The following is a 17,626-nucleotide window of genomic DNA, read 5'->3' as shown; positions in this document are numbered from 1 at the left end:
AAAGTCCCATTTTTCTAAGGCATGATCCCTGATTATACATTATGCTATGTATCTTCAGTATCCCCCACCATATTACACCTCAACTACCAGTACAAACCATTTAAACAAGGTAGGATGAAGCCATGCTTTCATGTTGTTTAGGTCAAATACTACCTGTATGTCACAAAACAGACTCATCCAACAAGCAATGTTTTTTGTTTTGTTGGGGGAGGGTTCAGTCTTCAGTCCAGTTTTAAAGATCCTGTGTAAATTTTTAGTGGCACCCAGCGTGGTCTTCTGCTGCCAAAGCCCATTTGTGTCAGGGTTATACGTTCAGAGATTATCTTCTGCATACTTTGGTTGTAACGTTCAGTTGTCTGAGTTACTGTTGCCTTCCTATCAGCTTGAAGCAATCTGAATCTGGTCATCCTCATCTGACCTCTAGCATCAACAAGCCTACAGAACTGCCACAGACTGGATATTTTCTTTTTTTTAGACTGCTCTCTATAAACCCTAGAGTTAGTTGAGTGGGAAAATCCCAGCAGATCAGCAGTTTCTGAAATACTCAGAGCAGCCCATCTGGCACCAAGAAGAATGCCACATTGAAAGTCACTAAAATCACTTTTCTTCTTCAGTTTGTTGCTCAATTTGCAGGTTATCTTGACTATGTCTCTGTGCTTAAATGCACTGAGTTGCTGACATGTAATTACATATTTTTTAAGGCGTCATTATTAAGTCCTAGGCAGCACACAGTGGTGCAGTAGTTAGTACTGTTGCCTCACAGCAACGTTCGACTGCACCATCTGGCCAGGGCCTTTCTGTGTAGAGTTTGTACGTCCTGTATTTGTGCGGGTTCTCTGCAAGTACTCCAGCTTCCTCCCACAGCCCAAAGACATGAAATTAGAGGGGTTAGGTTAACTGATAAATTGCCCTTCGGTGTGAACATGAGTGTGAATGGTTGTCTGTCTCTCTGTGTTAGGCCAGCAAATGACTGGCAACCTGTCCAGGGTGTACCCCGCCTCTCGCTCTATAATAGCTGGAATAGGCTCCAGTCCCCCAACAACCCTGACAAGGATAAGTGGAAGAGAACGGATAGATGGATGGATTATTATGTTCTTTGCATCCGCAGGTTAATCAAAACCTGCCAGTGTTTTGGTTAGACTGTAGATTTGAATTTACAACTTCTAAACTATGAAATCTACTACCATTGCATATGAGATCTGTGGCTATTGAAACTTTTAAAGAGCTGTTAAAGAGTTTTTAGTATAGGCTTGCTTTAAACTAGTGGATAATGTTGTTGTTTTAACACTTATATTATATTTTGTATTTGTTTGCTTGCTTTTCTTAAAAGGTGCTATTTAAATACATTTTATATACTTACTTAAAAAGTAATGAAAAGAGTGCTGTAATCTACCCGAGCACAAGAGGGCGCCTTTGAACGCTTTGAAATATTTAAAGCGAAGCGGTTTTAATGATATCAAACGTTCGAACATAAACAAAACCAACAAGAATAAAATTCACTCTGGAGAACATGGTATTCTTTTCTTTAAAAATGACTATAGTACTAAAACCAGATTACTGTAGCTTATTAGTCACTAATTGTTCCAGCTTTAATCCTATAAATAGACTTTTAGCCTACTTCTTATTCATGAACATATGAATATACGCTGAGCATACCTCTGTAGCTACCCTTACTCAAATTTTTAAAAGCAGGACTTAACATCAGGCAAATATTGCAACCTTCATTTACTGACTATAGACTGTTACTATTATACTCACATGTTACTTATTAATAAAGTGAACAAATCACTATTTAAATCCCGTTTCCGCCTAAATGTCCCTTTACTCTGTGAGGAATAAATCACACACACACACAAGCGGGTAATAGAGAGTCCAGGCCTTTAACAAATGCTGTAAGCCCTTTAGTATGTACGATCCCCGGCCCTTCCTCCCCGGCTCGTCCCTCATCTCCTCCCGGTTAAAACGTGACACACTTCAGTGACAGGTCACGTGATGGCCGTAGCGTTGATCCGGAAGGAGGGAGGGATGGAGGGGAGCGGGTTGAGTAGCGGGAGGAAGGGAGAGTAGAAGGGGATTGAAAATGCGTCAGGTCAGCCAGAGAGCGCGTGTAACAGAACGGAAGCTTGTGCGAGGAGGTTTCAAAATAAACATCAAGGAGCTTAAAGAGAGAAAAAAAAATCACCCATGACTGAAAAATGAAACCAACAAAGAAATGATAAAAACTCTGCAGTTCATCTAATGGTCACTTGAGGCTGGTTCCAAAAGTCAGTCAGTCCCCGAACTCCAATATTAAAATGCCCAACCAAACAGTGTTAAAAGAGCACGTTTGCAGCCTGGTACCAAAAACGAAAAAATAAATAAATAAAAATACCTGGCAGCACGAAGCTATTATGGGTTTATTGGTTTACTGAATTGACTTAATCTATGTTCAGTAATTGTCAATAAAGAATCATTCTGTTCTTCTTCTTCAGACTGAAGAAAACAGATCTTCTTCTGAAAATAAAGCTCAAGTTATTTTCCATAGTGGACCAAATTAAATGACCAAATTTATGCTATAGAACCCAAAAAAACTAAATAAAATCTACTTAAAAACATGTGTACTTAAAAAAAAAAAGACTGGCAGTGGATAGATGCAAGGACCCCAAAAGTTACGCTTTGGTGGAAAATAGATGTTCTATTAGACACAATAAGATGGCTGATCAAATCATTTGACTAACTCATCTACCAGCCATGGCAGTTATTAGTGTTGAAAATATAACTTTAATCTTTACATTTCGACTTCATCCTCAGAATGTTATTTAGACTTTATCCTGAAAATAATATTTTGACTTTTAGATCGAAAGTTAGACTTTATTCTCAAAATGCAGAAGAGGATTAGGGCCAATATGCCAAAATGGCCAGGGTAGAATTCCGAGGAAAAAGGTCCTAGTGGTGATTTTCGACTACACTGAAACTTGTTTTTAGTTTGGAAATCACCACCGGAAGCTGCCCGAGGTAATGGCTATCTTGACTTTGCTTCAGTTCAGCTCGCCTGCATTCCTCCTCTCTCTAAACCCTGGCCGATAGAGACAGAGAAAGAAAGGAGGAGCAGGAGGGGGGCAGATAACACAAATTATTATTCACAACCGTGTTGGATTTTTATGAAACCCGGAGTCGACTCATACGGGACACATCAAGCCACGAAAATTACTCCTGCCAGACGGCTCCTTCGGACGTACAATACCGAGAAAATGCGTATTTTTCTTTACTGAAAAGGGGACTGTGGCGTTGATGAGTCTGTGTAGGACAGCTATCGAAAAGCAGCTTTGGTGAAACAGCCTACAGCGTTTCCACAGCGGATATCTACTTTTTGTCTTTCTTTTTTTAAAATGAGGATTTGCAAGATGGCTGATGACAGCTAGCCCTAACAAGGACAGAAACGCGACGTCCCCTTTAAGATCAGGAGGGTATATTTTTGTATTTTTTTTGTAATTTTTTTAGTTAAATATATAAATATGGCTGCTTCTAAAAATAATGACCATAGGTTATATTAGCAGCGACTGTCCTCGTGTGAAAGCGGAGTGGATGTAGTGTTTATCTGTACCTGTGCTATGGTAGAAAATGGTGAGGTGACGTCTGAGGTAATTTACGCGATTTAATCGAGATAAGGAAGTACATAAATATGTTGTTGGCTGAAGGCTGTAGGGGGGGAAATGGTACAAACCAAAGTAAAATAAAATAAAATGAAGGGGTCCACAGCTGAGAACTAGTAATCTTTGTGTGAGGAGATATTTGATAGATGTTTCTGGCTCTGCAACAGCAGCCCAACATTCCTGCGGATCCTAAAAACCCCTTTGTTTTGTGCGCAAGAGCTGGACTCGACTATTAAAACGATTAACTATGCAGTAAACAGCCTCGATGTGATGGCCCGGGTATGATTTCCTTTTTAATGAGATTATAAGGCCTTTGTTGTCGACTGAAAACTGGTAGAAAAGCTGCGGCCTTGTGTTCAGATATGCGAGCTGTGCCACATAGCAGGCGTTATTCATCAAATGGAAATGTCGCTTTTATGTCAAATTGAAGGGCTGGAGGTACCTGTGTTTTTCCATCTGACCTTTGAAACAGCTTTTTCTGCCTACTGCCAAACCATCGCTGGTTGTATGTATAATTAAATTGCTGGTAGAGGCTACTCGGATACTTATTTATGATTCAGCGGACAAAAGCATTGCGCTGCGTTGTGATTATAGAGGAAATCAAGCGTCCTTGAGATCCCGATAAAACAGGTTCAGCTATTTTTTCTCTCTCTCTCTCTCTCTCTGTAAAGCTTTCTGTGTGGGAATAGTAATCAGGGTGTGGGCTCCAGCAGTCCTTTCTCGTGCTTTTCATGTTTTCATGCATGGTTTGTTGGTCTGAATTGTCCACAGTCAGTCATAATCCGGCGTTTAAGTGGAAGAGAGCTGTGAAGGTAAGGGCAGAAAAGGATCAAGTGTCTATTCCCGTGCTACACAGAGATTGAGTCTCTCCCTCGTCGTACAGGTAATTGTGTAGATCTTAATTCTCTGTGCCTTGTTTGCATTTCGTGGTTTACCTGTAGCAGACAGGCTGTTGGCTTCCTGCAGCAGGCCTTTAAACAGACACACACAGAAGCTGTGAAGTGAAGGCAGGCCCAGTGCTTGTGTGTATGTGTGAGTGTGTGTGTGATTTAGGGGAAAGGAAAGCACAGTTTACTGTAATCTGCATAACGTCAGCCCCTGTTGCATGTGTTGAAATCACCAAGGTGTTGTCATTTTTGCCTGAAGCCTTCTCTGGTCAGGTTTCTGGAATTTTGCCTTCATGCTGCAGTAATAAGCAATACTCGTCATCTGTCAGGGAGACTCCTCTAATTTGGTCACAAAGGTCGGCCTACACAGACTGATCTTTCAGGGGCGGCATTGGGTCTGGTTTTATCTTCTTTCTTTTTTTCGCGAGACTCAGTTTGAGAGTGTCAGGTTTCCTGTGAGAGAGACAGAGGTCTGAAAGGAGTGGAAACCAGTGTATGCCTGCCTGCACCATGATGGCCTCTGACATGGCTGAGACATGGAGGAACTGTTTTGAGGAGGAGCTTATCTGCCCCATCTGCCTACACGTGTTCTCAGATCCCATCCAGCTGCCCTGCAAGCACAACTTCTGCCGGGGCTGCATCAGCGAGGCCTGGGCCAAAGATTCCTCGCTGGCTCGCTGCCCCGAGTGCAATCATGCTTACACCCAGAAGCCCAGCCTGGAGAAGAACCACAAACTATCCAACATAGTTGAGAAGTACAACGCCCTGAGCGTGGAGAAGGCCACCACGCCGACACTGCAGTGCATTCTCTGCCGCCGGGGTCCCCCACTCCCCGCCGTGAAGGTCTGCCTGCGCTGCAACGCCCCGTGCTGCCAGTCACACGTCCAGACACACCTGCAGCAGCCGTGCTCAGCCCTCGGGCACCTGTTGGTGGAGGCGGAGGCGGTGAAGGCCTGGACCTGCCCCCAGCACGACGAGTACAGGCTGTACCACTGCGAGGCCGAGCAGACGGCTGTGTGTCAGTACTGCTGCTTCGCCCGTTGCCATCCCAGCCACGGCCACGCCGTCACTGATGTGGAGCTGCGACGCAATGACATCAGAGTAAGGGAAAACGAATACAGTGTGCTTACTTTAAACACTTGTTTTTTCCATTTCTTATATGTGCTCAAGTGACTCGAATAAGAACAGGGGAAAGAAAACTACTGACGTCTTGTACGTTACTCAGATTGGTTGATAAGATATTTAAAAGGAAACCAGTAGGAGTATTGAACCTGTGGCTTCAGAGTCATATGCAGCTCTTTCTGCCATCTCCAGTGGCTTCCTGTGGCCAGACCTAGATGATTGTAAACATAGAAATGAATAATAGTTGCTTTATAACAGCCCCGATTCCTTCAGTTGACAATTTTTTTTGTTTGTTTATTTGTTTTGTTGTTAGTAATGATAAAAGCAACTAATTTTTAGTATTTTAGTTCATAAATGCTGTAAGACTTTGAAGAAATTGTAATAGGTTAATTTATACTAAGTGGACATTATAAAGCTAGAATATATTTTGGGGTCAAAAATTACTGGAAAAAAGCACTTTTGCTAGTAAAATCTGTAAAATCTATTTAACTATGATTTTTTTTTAAAAAAATCAGTGGTGTCACATTGGATCGTCTGTCGAATATTTTCTACATTTTGCTGATAGACTACAACAATTAATCAAAAAAATAATCAATAGTTTCAGCCCTACTTACTGCTCTCTGCTCATCAGAGATCAATAAGTGCTGGCTTTTATAACAGCATCACACCATCCTGCAAGCTCATTTTTCATCCACTTTGTAGCTTTCAAGCAAACATCAGCAGAACAAAGAGCATATTTAATGCCTTCCCGTGCCACATTTAAGACCTAAAGTGGAGATTTCTGCTGCCACAATAAGTTGTTGATTGTTTACCTCGTTACACAATCCCGTCTTCAATAACAGAACACTTTCCCATTTTAAGAAATGGTTGCATTTCAAGTGTTTCAGGTCTATCTCGCATTTTTTCAGTGGTGATCCATTCCAGCCTCCGTTCTCATCTGCTGGAATGACAAACAATGTGGTCGAGAGTGGAACAATGAGGGGCCCTCAGAGGGCCTTATCTCCCCAGCACAGGTGCATCCGAGCTCAGGGATCGCCAGTTGTGTGCGGCAGGGGTGGGAGTAGAGACGAGGGGAAGGGGGATTAAAGTGATTCGTCACTTGATTCTGCGGTCTACTTGGGGTTTTTTATTAACCTCTTCCTTTCCTGAGGGGTTGGTGCTTACTGCAGCTCGTTCTAGCGGAGGCTGGGCGAGTTTCCTAGCCTCTGTTCTTTCTTTTGAAGGGGTGGTTGACAGGCGCGTCCAGTCAGAGTGAAAACCAATTCCATCTGACTCATTTAGTTCACCCAACACCCTGTTTAGGTGGCAACCGTGTTATGGTTGGGCATTTTTCCTGCTGGTAATGCTATGACTCAGCTTTACGTATAGTAAATCAGTCACCTGTAGCGCACAAATGACTCTCAGGTGGGCTAAATTTAGAAGTTGTACTGTTAAAATCTGTCATATTTGCATTTTTACTAAAATACACTATTGTGGCCTGATGTTTATTGACCTTTAATCTGTGTCAGTGACCTGAATATGTGAAGAAGGAAACGTCTTACAGGTTAAGAAAAAAACACACAAGCATTCTGTTTAGTTTCATTCGTGGGACCATGCACAAAAACATTAATCCTATAAGAGAAAAGATGCTTTGTACCAGATTTAGCTACAAGCCAATTTACATCCAAGGTTTCTGGGCAGTGACACAAAACATGGCGCTCATTACATGATGTTGGATGATGAAAGGGTTAGCGTGGGTTACCGACGAGAAACAAGATCTGTGGTTTAGATGGGCTTTAGACAAATTCATGGATGTGCAGCATAAAATACACAGTTGAATAACCCATCACACATGAATCTCTAAGGCCTCAGTCACACTGGTCTAGAGACCGGTCAGCAAACCAAAGGCAACCATATGAGGTTTGTTCCCCAACTGGTTGCCAGTTGATTGGTGGTAGTTTTTAGGCGAATTGGGTAACAAAGAGGGTCCTGCAAGCAGATTGCCCCATTAGTAGTCCATAGTTTCCATGGAGCACAGAGTGGTCTGCAAATATTTGCTGTTTACTCTCCAAGCTGTAGTAAAACAATGGAAAACGGTAACCTAACATTTCGGGTTTGTTTCACACTTTTTTTTTTTTTTTTTTAGTCGTACTACTGCTAGCTGTAAATGAACCAAGTAGATGCTAATTTGTCAGTGATCCCACAGGTGTGATACTCTATTTAGAAATAGCTTCACTAATAATAGGTTAATAGATTGTCAGTCCATTAATCTACAAATTGCATGGAGTGTAAAATATACAGATAAGGTGAAAATACCCACATGGTGGTGGCTTCATATGCTTTATTTTCCTTAGCCAACAGTCCAGAACTACAGGGAAAACCAGTTTAAGTCTTTGAATTCACAAGAGATGGCTCAGCCATTCACCTGCCTTGGCATTTACAAGTACAGGGCTCCCGACACCCACTGCTTGTTGGCTCCTATAATTGTAGAAGGTTTTTTGGAAGGTTTGCATTCAAGCAAGACCTTCAGTAACAACAGATATGATACTAAATATATGAAGGAGCTGGGGTGAAGAAGGGTTGCAAAGCGGCTTGCAGATGCAGGGCTAAAGCAGCTTTAATAGAGCGTCTTATATGAGATTTATGGATGTGTAAAGGATATCAGCTGATGTGGGCTGGCATTTAGATTAGCTGATCTGCCAGGATTGGGGCCGAGTTTGATTGTAAGGCCTGCCGAAACTGGTTCCTGTGCTCATGTTTTTTGGGCCCTCAAACACATTTTAGCCAGATCTAAACAAAAAGATCTCCAGTATAGTCAAATTATTTTTCCTGCCAACTTTCTGTTGACCACGTTTAATTTAATCAAATATAATTGCACATCTTTATTATATAAACGGTCAGAAATGTCTTGGCCCTTACTATAAATGAACAGTTCTGAGCCCGGAAAAAACCCTACAGTAAAAAAAATGCTGCACTAGGTTAGAAGTCAATTACAAACTCTCTTCTTGTTACACTGTAAAATGTCTCACTAGCCGCTTTAAAAATACAGCATCAACCAGACTTTAACCTCATTAAAAATTTATATTTTATGAAATAAAAGAGCAGAAGCTGTCTCTGAATAAATAGACCACGAGGTAAATTGTATCTCATCTGGGTGGTTGACCATGTTTTTAAGATGATGCAAACAGGAAAAAAAAAATCTAATGTCACTGAGCTCATTCACAGCCCCAGTCCATAAATATTTTAGATATTTGTCTACATGTATTAACTACTAGCAGATCCTCCATGTTGAATGTGATTTAAGGCTTGCAGAGAGGAACCACCCCTCCCTTTCACACATACACACAACCCTACAGGCCCCACCCTGCTCTTCACCTCCATCAGTCCCCCTCCAACAAATTCACCTCCCTAACACCATCCACCAGTCACTCCCGGTGAGGACCGACCTTCCCTCTGGCCCCGTTCTCCTGCTCTGGTGGTTCTGATGGAAAAGACACTGTGGTGAAATGACAACTAAAAAGCCCCCTCCCCTCTTCAATACCCCCTGTTTCCTCCCTCCCTTCCTCCCTGAGAGGTTCTCTGCAAAGCCTCAGCTTCTTCGACCCTGTTTTTCCCCCTCTGGCTTCTGCTCAGAGCCTAACTCAATCAGTCAGCACAACCAGGTCACCGTCCTGGATCTAACCATGCCAACTGTCTGTGTGTGTGTGTGTGTGTGTGTGTGTGTGTGTGTGTGAGTGAGTGAGTGAGAGAGAGGGAGAGAGATATCTAGGGCAGCAATTCCCAACCATGTGCTGCTGAGGCCCAGGAGTATGCAGGTTTTCATTCCTATCAGCCTCTACAGCAGCTGATCACTAATGATAAAAGCAGCTGCTGTTGGCTAGAATGACTGCGCAGTGACGATGATGATTGTGGTGGTTGTATGTGAATAAACCTTCAGCCTGAGGAAAAACAAATGATTAATGGCATGCCAAGCTAATGACAGACTCATCCTTTAATTAAGGCTGTCTGACTGTTGAATACTGAAAGTTATTCATGCTCACCAGAGGATGAATCCTAAGCATTATGGTGACCACCATGAGGTTTGCTAATCCTTGGGTGCATACACATTTTAGGTTGAATGTCATTCATTTGGTGATCATTTAATACCTTAAAGTCTCTTTAGACATGCTTTTATCCTAGTCCCGTCCCCAATTTGGTTGTATTTGTTATTTCTCTCTTTATGCTGTACCTCAAAGCATTTTTTTATTAACCAGTCTTATATTAAACATATATTTGCTTATTTATTCATGGATGGCACTCACAAATGTATGAGCTAAGCACTATCATCCCAAATTGTTGTCTGATGAGCCAATCAGAAAATGAGATTATGTCTACAGATATCATTTCCCAGTTATTCAAATTTTATTTTATTATTTTTTTAGGTTTAGAGATTGTGTCATAGTAAGTTGGTAGACAAAAAAAAGCAAAGTGATAATTTTAATCCCACTGAAAAAAGTTACAAAGTAATAAAGAATAAGGGGGGGGGGGGGTGTATATATGCTGAAAATGGGTTACTTTAGGCTGTTGCCCAGTGGTTGCTCGGCACAGTGCATAATACACTTTTTATGCATATCCATGACTTGTTCTTCCAATGAATTTTAAGTGATGTGTAACAGGTTCTAGATGCATAGCCCATTGCTACACATCATGATATCAGATATATAAGAACCTCCAGAGGCCTAAGATTTACCCCTGAGCCAGGGTTAGTTGCTCAACTCTTGATGGTAGGAGAATTTGAAGGACAACGTAACACAGACTCATTTAGTGTGTTACTGACGTCCATTGGTATCATTATTAGATTACACTGCTAATTTTAGTACTAATTAACAAATGTTAGCTTATGGGGTGCAATGTGTGCAGGGTGGCGGCCAGGGGCAGAGACCCTGGTGGACTGATCCCAGCTACCGAGTCTAGCGATTGGGACATGGAATGTCACCTGTCTGATGGGGAAGGAGCCTGAGCTAGTGCGTGAGGTTGAGAGGTATTGGCTAGTCAGGGTCACCTCAACACAAGGCTTGGGCTTTGAAAAAAATGGATTGTCGGGCAGTGGAGGGAATACTTTGAGGGCCTTATCCCACTGCCAGATCTTCCGTAGAGGAAGAAGAGTCTGGGGACAAGGGGGTGGAGTCACTGAGGCAGTTAAACAGGGCCCATGGGATAGATGAGGTTTGCCCCGAGTTCCTGATGGCTCTGGATGTTGTAGGGTTATCTTAGTTGACACGCCTCTACAATATTGCATGGCAATCAGGGGTAGTGCGTCTGAATTGGCAAACTGGAGATGGTGGTTCCCATCTTGATGAAGGGGCAATAGAGTGTGTGCTCCAAATATAGGGGGATCACACTCCTCAGCCTCCCTGGTAAAGTCTATGCCAGTGTGCTGGAAAGCAGAGTTTGTCAGAAAGTCAAACGTCAGATAAAGTTGGAACAATGCAGTTTTCGTACCGATCACGGAACAGTGGACCACCTCTTTACCCTCTCGAGAATACTTCAGGGTGCATGGGAGTTTGCCCAACCAGTCTACATGTGTCCAATTGGGTGGTCTCAGAATCTTATCTCTCCTTTTTGCAGATGACGTGGTTCTGTTGGCTTCATCCAGTGGTGGCCTCTAACTCACACTGGAGCAGTTTGCAGCTGAGTGTGAAGCAGCTGGACTGAGAATCAGCTCCTCAAAGTCTGAGGCCACGGTCCTCAGCTGATAAAGGGTGCAGTACCCACTCCATTTCTGCCCTAAGTGGAGACGTTCAAGTATCTCGGGGTATTGTTCGTTAGTTACGTGAGCAAGTGCGCGACAGACGGATTGCTGCTGTGGCATGAGTCGTGTGAATGCTGTGCCAGTCCGTCGCGGTGAAAGAAGAGCTGAGTGTAAAAGCGAAGCTCCTGATCTACTGGTCAATCTGTACCCCTACCCGCACCTATGGTCGCCGAAAAGTGCCTGGCCTGTCTCATAGAGATGGGGTAAGAAGTTCAGCCATCCCATAAGGGCTCTTAGTAGAGCCACTATCCACATCGAAAGGACCTAGTTGAGGTGATTTGGCTGTCTGGTCAAAGGTACTTTTATTGTCCCCAATGGGAAATTGATTTGCAGCATATCCACACATTAAACAACACATACATTTAAAAACACAAAAAAGAAAATCTGACGAGGATCCGAGGTGTTCCGGGCATGTCCCACTGGGAGGAGGCCCCAGGTCAGATTATATCTCTCGGCTGGCCTGGGAATGGCTTGGTGTTCCCCAGGACAAGCTGGAGGAGGAGGGTGGTCTGGGATTCTCTGCTTAGGCTGCTGCCCCCACGATCCAGCCCCAGATAAGCGGAAGAAAATGGGTGGATGGCTTTTGGAGATGCACAGATCTATCAGCTTAAGCCCATATCATCCAATAGTATGTCGTTTACTGATTTCACAATCTGATGTTTTTTTGTTGTTTTACATCAGTTTTATGCTAATCTAAGAGATAACATGATAAACTCTTAATAAGCCTCTTTGCACTGTGATGTTAGATTTCATAAAGGAAGATTTATTTTTATTTATTTATTTATTTTACATAATAAACAAAAAAATAAATAAATAAAATAATGGCATCAGCAAAACTAAACTGTTCAAATTTCAAACTCCGTATGTTCAAAATTTATATGTTGAACATCTTGGGCTAAAATTTTACAGCTGGCGGATGCCACATTCATTGTTAAATCATTAAACTTTTTTCATCTGCTCTTTTATTTCTGATTTTTCTTTTATTCATAAAATGCTACAGCAAATGAATCTGTTTTTATTTTAGTACAGTTTTACACTGGATGCCCTTCCCAACACAATCCTCCCATTAATCAGAGGTTTGGGATCGGCACTAGAAAAGCACTAGCTTATGACCCCCTAAGGCAGGGGTGTCAAACTCCAGTCCTCGAGGGCCTGTATCCTGCTTGTTTTTGAGATATCCCTGCCCTACCTGCTGCTGATTACCTGGATCAGGTGTGCTTTTGCCAATAAGAAGCTACAAGGGCAGGCTAGTTGGAAAACAAGCAGGACAGTGGCCCTCAAGGCCTAGAGTTTGACACCTGTGCCCTAAAATTATGGTTTCAAATTGGGGATCTTTAATATGTAAGGGCAACGTGTCAACCACTACACTATGGAGCCAAAAGTGAAAATTTGCTGGTTAATCCTCCTTAAATATGAGTATTTGCAAATTTTGGTGGTTAATTGGGGGAAATCTTTGGCTTTATTCTCTTACTAGGTTGAACCACCTTGGGCAAGATTTAACCTATTTATGAATAATTTATAGACTTAAAAAAAATTCTACTATTGAAATTCATTTGATTTTACTTACACATTTTTAACACTAATGAGTAAAAGTTGAATGCACAAATGCATCGTGAACTATCGCCAGTAAGCAGGACAACATTTACCAACATTAATGCCATGTATTTATTTTTATTCAGAGATGGTGTGGTGAAAAGCTTAAACACTAGCAGTACTTTAATTTTCTCAGACAGAAAATGACGATTCAAAACAAGAACAGAAAAATGTCGGTCAAATTGCTCTTTTAAACACAGGTGTCAGCCCTGAATTTCACAAACCTGTGCCCCCCTGGTCACACAGTTCACTAAATGATCGACTTGCCAAACAATACACCTGCATAGGATAACTATTCTAGCATTGTCATTGCGAGCATGTTGGCATGTAGCTGAAACCGGCACTTAGCACACCTGACCAAGAAGCAAAAAGGGCTGTAGCCATGTCAGCACCATCTTATCAATACGCTCCATTAAATGTTGAGTGAGGGTTATTTATATTTCCCATTAAATATTAGCAACACGAAGGGATCATCAAATCTGTGTCAATGGCATTCCCGCTATCCAAAATTTATGCAAAGGATTGTTGGTCTCGCACGGAGCCATTTATTCCTTCTTTTCTGTAAATTTTGGCCACAAGCTGAGCCGGATAAAACTCAGCTCGGCCTTTATTTCTTCACATGCCATCATCTTCATCATCATCATCATCCCAGAAAAAACAGACGCTGTTGCCACAACATTGCCATAGCTCGCAGAGCAGCCTCCTCTGTTTGAGTGTGTGTCTTTTAGAAAGAAAAGGCAGAATAGAGGAAGAGGAGTTGCACCAAGGGGAGAGCGAAGCTGCCGGAGCTTTTTCTGCCCATTTATCTATCTCTGCTCGCTGCCCCCGGCTCCCCCAACATTAGTCTTCACTCGCTAATGCAAACACAAAATAGCTGCTGGTTGCTATGACTGCATCCCCCTCCTTCCTCCCCCACAGGGATTGTGTGTTCGATGGAGACTAAATTAGCCCACTCCCGAATCCTAATATCTCAGGCTTGGGGAGGGGATGCTAGTAGCTGACCGAGGTCACAAGTTTCCAAGGCCACAAGGCGTTCTTTATTTATTTTCTGTCCTTCTCACCTCACAGCAAAACCTGTTAAGACAGCAGGAACGCGTGGAGGAGCGAGTGCAGGAGATTGAGGAACAGCTTTGCAAACTCGACTCAGACAAGTGTGTGGTGGAGGTATGTTTTTGCACGTCACTCCGTGGGCGCGTTTTCTCTTTTATGGCTCTATAAAATCTTTAGGAAATTTTGATTGGTGTGTGTGTGTGTGTGTGTGTGTGTGTGTTTATTTTACAGGACAGGGTATGTGAGCTGAAAGAGGAGGTGCGCCTGCAGTACCAGCGGATGCACCAGCTCCTGGAGGAGGATCTCGGTCGGACACTGGAGGCTCTGGATCGGGCTCAGGCTCGGTTTTGTCAGGAGAACGCAGCCCAGGTTTTAGCTCTCGGGGAGCAGCGCCACGAGGCCCAGAAGCTGCTGAGCTCCATCCAGACTGCCTTTGGGAAGGCGGAGGAGCTGAGCTTCATGAAAAACACCAAGCCTGTTAAAATCCTCACAGACAGGTGAGCAAACGGTCTTCATACAATGATTTTTATTTATTGAATTATTTTGGAGATGTTTCCAAGCAAACACCTTATCATGAACCCCGTCTCCTCGCACTTGTTGCAGATCTCAGGCATGTGTGGGCAGCAGTCTCCCTCCTTACAAAGTTGGGAATCTCAACTCTAAACTTTTCCTTTCTGAGATCTCAAAAAGAGAGAAGAGCTTGAAAAGAACACTTGAAGGTGAGAAAATGAAATACACCTGTTAGCTTTTAATGCAGGGCACGACCGTCATGGAAGTGTTTTTCTTTTAATTACCACTTACCTCTTCTCATTTCGCACTTTCTCTCTCTCGTCTCGTAGCTCCCCTCACCCCTCCCTCGACCTTCCTGCAGTCTGTTCCCGCCTATCCCAGCGGTCAGAGCTCTGGCTCTGGTGCAGAGAAACGGAAACATTCCACTGCTTTCCCAGAGGGAAATGGGAACGGCGGAAAAAATGCCGCACCGGGTTTCAAAGACTCGTCCTCCTCTTCCTCATCTTCTTCCTCGTCGTTAGCCAAACAGCCCTACCTGGGGTCCAGCTCTGCCTCTGGAGAAGGCCAGTCCACCAATCAGCAGGCTCTCGGACCCTGTGGCCCGCCTCACATCAGCGAGAGCGGCGGGACGGGAAGCGGGAGTGGCTCGTTGACTAATCACCATTCAGGCTCTGTATTCGGCTCTTCTCACTTCCCTCCTGGAGGCAGCAGTTCCTCGCACTCCTCCCAGCAGGCAGTGCTCCCTCAGTATGGCGGTCGCAAGATTCTGGTGTGCACGATGGATAACTGCTACTGCTCTGGAGTGCCCTCTGTGTCAGGCCACCGCAGCCACCCTCCGTATCCACGCTCGGGCTCTTTTCCCTGGGTCAGTGCCCAGGACTACCCCCCTCCTCCTGGCCTGGCTTCCGGAGGTCCGTCCATGCAGGGCTTGGCAGTGAGGGACTGGATAGACGCCTCACAGACACACAGACATGCAGATTTCTACGGGCTGTATGGGCAGCCCTCTACAAAGCACTACGTCACCAGTTAACAGAGCAAACACACACACACACAGATATAGAGACAGGCACCAAAATAGCACACCTTTACAGACTTACTAACGGGAATAGACACAATACGATTATACTATACACATATTAAAATAATTGTTTATATCTACACACATACGCGCACACACATTCGGGGGCAGGGTTGATCTCTTTGTTTTTATTTTCTTCCTTTCTTTAATTTTGGTCCGTGTTTTCATGTAGTGTATTATACGTAAAATGCATAAACAGGCTGGTGAAACTCAGCTCAGCATTTTACACAGAAACAAGGAAGAGAAGCCTGAAGAGGAGACGAGGAGATGCATCTTTTTTTATTTATAGAGTAGGAGATGGACTGGTAGGAAATTAACTTTTAGTAGAGAATCTTCTCATGCTTCTTCAAGGCTTCTCACTGAGGCTAAAGGGAAAAGAGATTATACCGTGCAGTGTTGAGCTTTCCACGTTCAGCTCATGTTTCTCTGATATAATCACCCCTCCAGTTGTACTGAGGTCAATTGCCTTATGTTATTAGCAAACATATTTTTCTCCGCATAGCTGACTTTGTTTGACAGATCCTTTAAAAAGGGACTGCGGTCCCTGCGTGTCCGTTTTATTTTTATTGTCATGGCACTTCTTCCTTTCTTTGCTGAGTTCAGGGATGGATCGTACAGCTTGAACACAAAAAGCTCTTCCATGGAACACCCACAATGCACTTGTGGACGCCTTGCTATGCCTGGACTACAGATGCTGACCCACAGAGGGACAATAGAGCAGCGTCTAAAGGGCCGGCTGACCCCAGCCCTCTGCATTTTTGAGAATTCGGCCCGCATCCTTAGCACTCCCTTCCTGCTGCCACAGGACAGAAAATATTACAGACTGTTTCCATTTAGTGATGAATGACTTTGTGTTATTTGGTACACTTGTACGTTTAACGCTTGCCTACAGAGACTCTACTATTTTAGAGAAAAGGGCAAGACTGGGGAGACCAAACTAATCAGGCATCTGGACGATCTGATGATGCTGTAATTGTACTTCCTGCAGGGCAAAGATGTCACTTCCTCTCAATAAGCACACAAGCTCTTGGCTTCCTGTTTGCAGCTGAAAGCATGCAAGGAAGAGGTTTAGTTTGTTGTTTGTTTTTCTAAAAGCACTCAGATGAAGAACAATGGGGGAGAAGAAACTGTATGCTGTTTTAAAATGAGTGTACGAAAGAAACGAAGGGTGGGAGGAGCTTTTTTTTTTTTCATGAACTTTTTCTAAAAGACTGGACTGCAAGATGTAAGCAATGGTTCATCATCCTTAAAAGTAGCTGTTACAACAGCCACGATAAAGAGAGAGGAAAAAAAAAAAACCTAAAAGTATCTTTTTTTGTAAATATTTTGTGAAATGGAAAAATTACAGACGTGATTTGGAGAAAGGATCCAAATAAACAAGTTTAAACCAGTCTCTGCTGTCAACTGTGTATGTGCGAAACATCTCATGTTTAAAGGATAAGGTTGGTGATATTCTATATTTTTGTTACTGTAAATAAATCCCATAAAAAGACAAAAAACAGCTGTGTGTTAGTATTCAAATACGTTTCCACTTCCCCGTCATGTCCATACATAGCAGCAGCTTGTTTACTCCAACTAGAGATGTAAACAGGTAACAAATTTATGCATTAGTTTATTTAAAAACTCTTATTTTCAATCTGGCCGTTATAAAAATTCAACAAAACTGTCGTGAAAGTGCTTTTGTACACTTGTAGAGGCAGTTAGGATGTTTTTTTTATACTAACAGCTAGCTAAAGCGAGATTAATATAGCAAATGATTCACCTGCTGTCACGGCGAGTGAGGTGAGCCGTGTGGAGGAAATGAAGGAGGATCCAAATGCAGGCAGTCGTAAAGGTGGTTTATTGAACATGAAAGTAAATACAAACGGCAAATGGAGCTAGAACTAAACTATACTGGGATCAACTAAACTACAGAGCACAAACCTTAACGAGAACGACCAGAAGAGACTAACGGCGGACAGCAGGGAGAACACACGGGTGAGGC

General features: G+C 43.1%; 1 protein-coding gene across 1 annotated transcript; it reads left to right on the top strand.

Annotated features, from left to right (window-relative positions):
- Positions 1–3,011: 3,011 nt before the first annotated feature.
- On the top strand, positions 3,012–17,051 carry trim8b (tripartite motif containing 8b). Its single transcript, XM_085416812.1, has 5 exons — positions 3,012–5,620; positions 14,073–14,168; positions 14,286–14,551; positions 14,658–14,773; positions 14,894–17,051. Exons 1-5 carry the CDS (start codon positions 5,015–5,017, stop codon positions 15,592–15,594), a joined length of 1,785 nt encoding a protein of 594 aa, XP_085272938.1. The 5' UTR covers positions 3,012–5,014; the 3' UTR covers positions 15,595–17,051.
- The last annotated feature ends 575 nt before the right edge of the window (positions 17,052–17,626 follow it).

This window comes from Rhamphochromis longiceps, linkage group LG8 (genome assembly GCF_057381845.1).
Source record: "Rhamphochromis longiceps isolate RC_006_pf linkage group LG8, R_longiceps_female_GT1.1, whole genome shotgun sequence".
NCBI classification, from domain to species: domain Eukaryota; kingdom Metazoa; phylum Chordata; class Actinopteri; order Cichliformes; family Cichlidae; genus Rhamphochromis; species Rhamphochromis longiceps.
Note: the sequence above shows the minus strand (reverse complement) of the source record. Positions and strands in the feature narration are given on the sequence as shown.

Bases quoted from the DNA above. Each gene is read 5' to 3' on its own strand.
- trim8b (XM_085416812.1), top strand. From the start codon at position 5,015: ATGCCTGCCTGCACCATGATGGCCTCTGACATGGCTGAGACATGGAGG. The intron at 5,621-14,072 runs GTAAGGGAAAAC...CTCACCTCACAG, and splicing joins TGCGACGCAATGACATCAGA to CAAAACCTGTTAAGACAGCA. The intron at 14,774-14,893 runs GTGAGAAAATGA...CTCGTCTCGTAG, and splicing joins CTTGAAAAGAACACTTGAAG to CTCCCCTCACCCCTCCCTCG.